The sequence below is a fragment of the Symphodus melops genome (assembly GCF_947650265.1).
Source record: "Symphodus melops genome assembly, chromosome: 14".
Lineage (NCBI taxonomy): Eukaryota > Metazoa > Chordata > Actinopteri > Labriformes > Labridae > Symphodus > Symphodus melops.
This window is the reverse complement of record NC_136704.1, coordinates 1,611,594-1,619,979: the sequence shown is the minus strand read 5'-3', so window position 1 is coordinate 1,619,979 and position 8,386 is coordinate 1,611,594. Positions and strand designations below refer to the sequence as shown.

At 47.9% G+C, this 8,386-nt stretch overlaps 1 protein-coding gene across 1 annotated transcript in view; it reads right to left on the bottom strand.

Moving 5' to 3' along the window:
- Positions 1-332: 332 nt before the first annotated feature.
- Positions 333-8,386, bottom strand: part of col11a1a (collagen, type XI, alpha 1a) — a gene marked incomplete at its 5' end in the record, with an annotated part of 59,982 nt that continues 51,928 nt past the window's right edge. The window contains 12 exon segments of the mRNA XM_079361571.1: positions 333-1,694; positions 1,788-2,021; positions 3,207-3,275; positions 3,639-3,751; positions 4,826-4,841; positions 4,843-5,073; positions 5,170-5,223; positions 5,340-5,369; positions 5,371-5,376; positions 5,467-5,520; positions 6,855-6,857; positions 6,859-6,963. Coding sequence (XP_079217697.1) covers positions 1,548-1,694; positions 1,788-2,021; positions 3,207-3,275; positions 3,639-3,751; positions 4,826-4,841; positions 4,843-5,073; positions 5,170-5,223; positions 5,340-5,369; positions 5,371-5,376; positions 5,467-5,520; positions 6,855-6,857; positions 6,859-6,963 — 1,062 coding nt within the window. The 3' untranslated portion in view covers positions 333-1,547.

Here is an 8,386-nt window from a genome sequence, read left to right as displayed (position 1 = left end):
CAAACGGCCTGTTTGAGCAGGCAGAAGATGGAGAGGATGGACTTTTCTCCTCACTGGGGGTTTGTGGACAGACTAGACGAGTTTAAGTCTACTTTATTAAACCCTGAGGGGAAATTCTCCTTTACGCTCTTTCGTTGAGAGACACAAACAGGAAGTGTGGATTAGTGGAGAGATGTTAGTGAGGCTGCTCCACCAAGTCCTGCCATGGCCTCCCCACAGCTCCCAGACCAGCACAGAGTCCCGCTCTGACCCCTCTCTGCATCTTCTGCCTCTGCTGACAAAAAGGAGACACTGATTTCACGTGTTCATTCATGTACTCAGAGTGAAGGCACTTCTTGTGAGATGGATCTTTATTGGTTTTCAAAAGGTGGAATTGCACGAGCCCCGAGTCTCACAGATGATCCTCGATGTGAAGCATGAAACATGTACAGAAGGTTAACTCCACGTTTACACAAAACCATCGAGACATTCAGTTCACTGTTGTTTAGAATCCAGTTTTTAATATTTAAAGGAACTATAAAAAGCACATGAACACATCTTCTCATTGTAGTTACAAACATGGGTCACCTAAAGGGCTTCTCATTGCATTCACAGAAGGATTGGAACAGTGGACGTCTAAAAGTTAACGTAGTTTAAGTCTCTTTTAAAAAATCCCCACCCAAAATATATAAACTTAATTGCGTAACCAGGATATATACAGGGCATGGCGTCCTTGCATCTTACAGGTTATCAAGAAAGTTTGAGGTATACAACCGAAATAAAAAGCCTGTCAGCAAACAAACAGAACGACAAATAGAATTAAATAAAGGAGAAATGAAGGCTTCCTACGAGCACAGGGTCACAACGTTAGTGGGAGACGTTTCCGTGTCGGCGCCGGGGGAGCGCTCCGGGTGTTTCAGTATATACAAAGGGGCGTACGGTCTGATGTAGCCGTGGAGAAAGGTTTGAATGCTCACTTTATTAGCTTCACGACAGGGACACAAACAACAACAACAATAAAGCAGATTGATTGGATCGAGCCGTCTTTAAGTTACCAAAGAGTCGGATACACATGCAAGTTTTGAAAGTGGATTCAGAAATAACAGTATTGTACAAAATAATAATTACAGTTTTTATAATTATCAAAACACACCTTCGTTCTTAGCACCTCTTTAGACTTTTTTTTTTTTAACAAGCACCATTGTAGTCGTTTTCAAAACAGCACCTGGAGGACCCCGAGGGGAGGTCGGTGACCCCCCTGGCCCCCCCCTCGGGGTTTCCTCTGATTCACCCCCTCCTGCCACGCGTTCCAATGTCCTTCACCTTCTGCTCCTGACGTGGTTTAGTCGTGTGGTTCGAGCCCTACAAGGGCAACAAGTATCTCCTGGGTTACACGTACATACATGGACAGACATGTTTGCTACACCAACTCTTATTCAAAACTTGCATGTGGCATAGAAAAGGGTGGGGGGGGCTAGAAATGGGGTTTGGTGGTACCCAAAACGTCTCAACTTGACTTTCTTTGCTGGCCCCATCAAGTCCTTTTTTTTTTCTTTTTCTCTTTTGATTTAGCCGAGGAAGCAGACGGGTCCAACTTCGAACCCAAACTTCTGGTTGGGGTCTCCAAAGTCAGTCAACATGACGTCGACGATCGGAACCTGATCAATTTTCGGAGTATTAATCTCCATCACAGTCTTTCCGTAGCCCTTCCTCGTCTGCAAACACAAACACAAACCCAGAGGAGAGAATGAGACATGATGAGATCACCGCTCTCACACGCGCACTGCTCCTTTAAACAAACGACTTACCGCACATCCGTCTGAGAGGGCCTTGATGTAAGGGTTATTGTCGAAGGACATCTCCTCGTCGTTGGCGCCCAGGAAGCGCAGCGCCTTGTCGTAGTTGTCGTTGGTGGCGTCGTGCCACGCCACGGACTGGTGGCAGCTGTAGGTGAAGTTCTGCCTGGCCGACGCCGTCAGTAGTCTGAGGAAGGTCATCTGCACCATGTTGATGGAGCTTCCATCCACGTCAACGTACGAGAGCTGGGGGGGAGAGAGAGAGAGAGAGAGAAGAGAGAGGGGGGAGAGAGGGGGGAGGGAGAGAGAGAGAGAGAGAGAGAGAGGGGGAGAGAGGGGGAGAGAGAGAGGGGGAGAGAGGGGAGAGAGGGGGAGGGAGAGAGAGAGTCACACATGTGTCTACTTCTTTTAAATATGACCTGCAGATAAACAAACAGATTTCTCCCCCCCTCTCTTTCTCTCCCCCCCCACTCTCCCCCCCCTCTCTTTCTCTCCCCCCTCTCCCCCCCCCTCTCTTTCTCTCCCCCCTCTCTCCCCCCTCTCTTTCTCTCCCCCTCTCTCCCCCCCCCCCCAGCTGGTCTGCGCTCAGTAACATCGTTCTGTTAACGAGTACTCGTCCGATACAGCAGGTAAGCACACGGTTGGTTTGCAAATAAGAAGCAGAAGTAACCATGGCAACCACTCACAGGTGGAGTCCGCCCTGCTGACTCTGGATGTTTTTGTTATTTCTGAGACACAAACAGACGTCTTGCTACGTCCTCGTCTACGGCTCACGATGGCGTTTAAAGACAGTGAGGTCACGGCTTTACTGGAGTACACGAGTCGTGACCTGGAGCAGCTCTTCAGGTGGACTCCTGAGAACACACCGATGAGCTCTGGGGTCAAGCGTACTCGGGTCGTGGCTACCTCGTGTGAGTGATCAGATCTATAAATCTGAACTTCTCCTTCAGACTCCGTGTGAAGATCAAGCTGAACTTTGTGTGAACCTGTTTCAGACAGCAGGAGCGCTGACTGAAAGCTATCAGAGTGTCCTCGTGTTAAAGTGTGGGGAGGAAGCAGGAGTGTGACGGATTCATGTTCACTTTGTAAGTGTTGAAGGGCACGACAAGGAGAAGAGAAACACTAAACGCTGCCTGAATCCTCTCCAGTGTTTTATTGATGCTCTGCTCTGTGTGTGCAGCAGTGGGACTATGTAATGTTCTGACAATAGCACAACACGAGCTGCAGTTCAAAGGGATGCAGATGATGTGAAGGGATGAGAGTGGATCGCTTACACTCTGTAATTCTCCCCGCTCTTAAATCTGAGCGCGGTAAACAGCGTCAGGTAGTTTGGGGATTTGTTGATGGGGAGCAGCTTCAGGTCACTGCTCACTGTTTGAGACTTTGAGCATCTGCTCAGGAGATGAAGTCAGAGCAGCTGTGCACACTTACTATTTTACCACGTTTGAATTCACTGAACCAGGAGCCGGGCGCTTCTTTGGGCCATGAAGATATTCTGACCTGCAGACAGTGAAAACAGAGAGATTATTAGAAGCAGCTTTGGTGAATAAATCAGAAATAAAGAAAGGCTTGTTGCGTCCCGCGGCGCCTGGAGGGGAGCAGGCCATAAACCTGCTTGTTATTTTAATATCTTTGACAAATCTTTGATTCAAACTTCAGGGTCACATGGTTTCTGTTCGTCTGCCTTGCGGAGCTTTTTGTGTTGTTTACACAAAGTGAACATCAGATCTGTCCGAGCTCAGCCCTGCAGCCCGTCGGGCTCTGTGACAGCTTCATCTGAACATGGGCTGAATAGGACGGCTCGGGATCTGATAACAACAGCATGATGAGAAACACAGGGGAGAGAAATGTGGAGCCACTCACTCCGTTGGACTTCTTATCGGGGTAGATGCAGGTTTCTCCTCCGGCCGTGAAGTTACAGTAAACTTTGAAGGAGTCTCCGGAGCAGCCCTGGTTTGGATCGATCCAGTACTCGCCTGAGGAGAAACAAACGCAATCAGACACCCTGCTCTCGTCAAGTCCTCAGAAAACAGTTCACGGCCTGGTTTCCACTCTCAGAGAGCCTGACTCTGTAACTCAGCTCTGCAGTCCTTTACGTCTCCTCTCATGCTCTCATTAAGCCTGAGGCCAGGCGCTCTTTATGAGCCACCACTGTTAGAAACTGTTTGCTCTTAACATTAGTAAGATGAGTCGTAATAAAGCTGAATGTGGCCGTCTTTATCACCTTTAGCAGAACTAACTTTAAATCAAGACACCAAAGAAGGAAAGACTGAAGCTCCAACTAAACACAATACAAGCTATGTTCAAAATCACTCAGAATCAGTTTATGAAACAAGAACTCTGAGACCGTCAACCCCCCCACACGGCCATTTTGGACTCCCCTGGGTTTGCCAGATATGAGAGCAGTTATCAGGTCAACAGGTGTTGCAGCGATGGAAGCGGGCAGTGGAACTGCTTCAGATAGAAGTGATTGTACCCGAGCTAAAAAGCCTCTGCATGTTTCTAATAAGCTCCAGCAGCAGAAAGCTGCTCAAACTAGGATCAATGTTGGAGATGAAACATGGAGAGAGGTTAGAACGCAGAAAGCTTTACAGACCCATGCAGAGCTGGCTAAACACTGAAGCTACAGTGTCCACCACATGCAGAGCTGGCTAAACACTGAAGCTACAGTGTCCACCACATGCAGAGCTGGCTAAACGCTGAAGCTACAGTGTCCACCACATGCAGAGCTGGCTAAACGCTGAAGCTACAGTGTCCCACCACATGCAGAGCTGGCTAAACACTGAAGCTACAGTGTCCACCACATGCAGAGCTGGCTAAACACTGAAGCTACAGTGTCCACCACATGCTGACCTGTGTGAGAGGACGGGGGGGAGACAGCTCTCTGTGATGATTAGAGTTTAGACTGCAGTACTCATTTTAAACACGAGGTGTCAGAGTTACAGACTGCAGTACTCATTTTAAACACTAGGGGGCGGAGCTACAGACTGCTCCTTTAAGATGCTACGATCTGTCTTTGAATAAACTCCTCCCTCTGTGACTGATCGTACCATCAGGGAACTCGGGGGTGGCAGAGCTGCAGGTCTTTGCACGTTCTGGCCGGGTTGTTCTGCGTTCCCATCGGGTACTTCATGCGTTCGATGTCCTGTTTAAGGTTGTTGAGTGAGCCGAAGATGTCCTCCATGCCCTCGCCGTAGTCCATGATGTTGGAGGCTGCGTCTGACTGGACGTCGCTCGAGCGCTTGGTCTTCTTTGGGGACTGGATTGGCAGGGGCTGGATCACCTCGCCAGGGGGGCCTGCAGGGTGGAGTAGGAAAAAAATAAATAAATTAAGAACGACACCTGAGGACGAGAGAGGACCGAGAAGGAAGGAGTGAAGGAGCTACAAACTCACAGCAGGACCAGGAGGTCCGATGTTACCCGTGTCTCCTTTAGCTCCAGCAGGACCCTGAGAAACGAGACGAGGGGAACGTGAGACAACAAAGATTTAACTCCCACTCACTCACACACACACACACACACAACACACAGATTTCCGCCTTTAAAAACGCTGATGGTACTCACAGTTGAACCCTTGGCTCCTTTGGGACCTTGAGGACCCCTGCAGGAGAAGAAAGCGCAGCAGTTTAATCAAATCTCTCCATCATCTGTGTTGAATTTTAATGATCGAGTGAGTCAGTGACGGACTTACAGGCAGACCGGGGGGACCTGGGGGACCGAGAGGACCAGAAGATCCTCCGACACCCTGATGATGAAAGAAGTCAGACATGAATGGAAGCAGACTCAGGGATAAAAGAGAGATGGCGAGGCTGGAATAATGAGTGGAAACGTTAGAATATAAAGTCGGAGGATCATCCGGACAGATCTATAACCAAGGTTTTCATCAAAGACTCCAGAAGTTTGAAAAACACATCAAAGTTCAAGTTTGAGGTTCCAGCCTTTAAAATACAGCGACAGGAACACATCGACGTCAGGAGCCTTTATCCACACGCTGAAAACTTCTGATTTACATCTCTTTGGCTCCGCCCACATTCAAGTCACGTGACAGTGTGGTCACACAGCACGCATCCGCCCCTCATTGTTGAAGTGACCTCAACGTGATGCCATAGTTTTCTTTAAAGAGATGATTCTGACGTAACAAGGCAGGACAGACCCATGAAGAGCTGGCTAAACACTGAAGCTACAGTGTCCACCACATGCAGAGCTGGCTAAACACTGAAGCTACAGTGTCCACCACATGCAGAGCTGGCTAAACACTGAAGCTACAGTGTGCACCACATGCAGAGCTGGCTAAAACACTGAAGCTACAGTGTGCACCACATGCAGAGCTGGCTAAACACTGAAGCTACAGTGTCCACCACATGCAGAGCTGGCTAAACACTGAAGCTACAGTGTGCACCACATGCAGAGCTGGCTAAACACTGAAGCTACAGTGTCCACCCACATGCAGAGCTGTGTGAGAGGAGGGGGGGAGCCAGCTCTCTGTGATGATTAGAGTTTAGACTGCAGTACACATTTTAAACACTAGGGGGCAGAGCTACAGACTGCTCCTTTAAGTTCTGTGAATCCAGCCCTCTTTAATTTAGCATGAAGACTTTAAACTTGAGAAAATGAAACGGAGAGCCGGATTGGTCCTCTTTTATGAATTCACATTCATGAAGTTTAATTTTTATCAGCAAATAAGCCCGAACAGTTTCAGCTCGAGCAGAGGAGTGAGAGAGGATTTTATTCTCTGACAGAGAGGGGGACTTGAGGACTTCATTAGACCTAATCTCCGACGCTTCATCTCAGCCTTCACCTTAAATCAGCGAGTCCGGGCGTGCTGAGGGCCACGCCAGGGACAGACGAGCTGAAGACTCAGTCTAAATGTTTGTTTAAAAATGGATGAAGACAGTTCTGTTATCAGGGCGTCCTCTGCTAGAAGACGGATCCTTTACCGAGCGGCTCAGCGTCCCTGCAGCTCTTCTCTCACTCAGCTGTAAATAAACGTGGGAGTCGAGACCTGCGGCCACAGAGCAGGATGACAGATGGCCACACACTCCGAGGACCAGCACAGGAACAGAGTCATTTTTTACTTACACCTGTCGCCCTTGCCTCCGGGGGAACCTTGAGGTCCAGGCAGACCTCGGTCTCCTTTCTCTCCTTGCTCACCAGGAGGTCCGATAAGACCAATCAGACCGGGGTGACCCTGCAGGACGGTAACAAACGAGCAGAAACACAGAGGACGATCAGACACAGCAGACGCAGGCTGGGACACACAGCAGATATGAGACGACCCGGTTGGGACAAGTCCTGAAGACTTCCTGAAAAAACGGCCTTGTACCCAAACCTCACAGTCAGCTGCTCTTTTGTGTGTGCATTGTGTGTGTGTGTGTGTGTGTGTGTGTGTGTGTGTGTGTGTGTGTGTGAGAGAGAGAGAGTGTAATGTGTGTGAGAGTGTAATGTGTGTGAGTAATGTGTGTGTGTGTGTGTGTGTGTGTGAGAGTGTAATGTGTGTGAGTAATGTGTGTGTGTGTGTGAGTAATGTGTGTGTATGAGAGTGTGTGTATGTGTGAGTAATGTGTGTGTGTGAGTAATGTCTGTGAGAAATGTGTGTGTGAGTAATGTGTATGTGTGAGAGTGTAATGTGTTTGAGTAATGTGTGAGAGTAATGTGTGTGTGAGAGTGTAATGTGTTTGAGTAATGTGTGTGTGCAAGTAATGTGTGTGTGTGTGTGTGTGTGTGTGAGTAATGTGTCTGTGAGTAATGTGTGTGTGTGTGTGTGTGAGAGTAATGTGTGTGAGTAATGCGTGTATGTGTGAGTAATGGGTGTGTGTGAGTAATGTGTGTGAGTAATGGGTGTGTGTGAGTAATGGGTGTGTGTGTGAGTAGTGTGTGTGTGTGTGTGTGTGTGTGTGAGTAATGTGTGTGTGTGAGTAATGTCTGTGAGAAATGTGTGTGAGTAATGTGTGTGTGAGAGTGTAATGTGTGTGAGTAATGTGTGTGTGTGTGTGTGTGAGAGTGTAATGTGTGTGAGTAATGTGTGTGTGTGTGTGAGTAATGTGTGTGTATGAGAGTGTGTGTATGTGTGAGTAATGTGTGTGTGTGAGTAATGTCTGTGAGAAAATGTGTGTGTGAGTAATGTGTATGTGTGAGAGTGTAATGTGTTTGAGTAATGTGTGAGAGTAATGTGTGTGTGAGAGTGTAATGTGTTTGAGTAATGTGTGTGTGCAAGTAATGTGTGTGTGTGTGTGTGTGTGTGTGAGTAATGTGTCTGTGAGTAATGTGTGTGTGTGTGTGTGAGAGTAATGTGTGTGAGTAATGCGTGTATGTGTGAGTAATGGGTGTGTGTGAGTAATGTGTGTGAGTAATGGGTGTGTGTGAGTAATGGGTGTGTGTGTGAGTAGTGTGTGTGTGTGTGTGTGTGTGTGTGAGTAATGTGTGTGTGTGAGTAATGTCTGTGAGAAATGTGTGTGAGTAATGTGTGTGTGAGAGTGTAATGTGTTTGAGTAATGTGTGTGAGTAATGTGTATGTGTGAGAGTGTAATGTGTGTGAGTAATGTGTGTGTGTGAGAGTGTAATGTGTTTGAGTAATGTGTCTGTGAGTATTGTGTGTGGGTAATGTGTGTGTG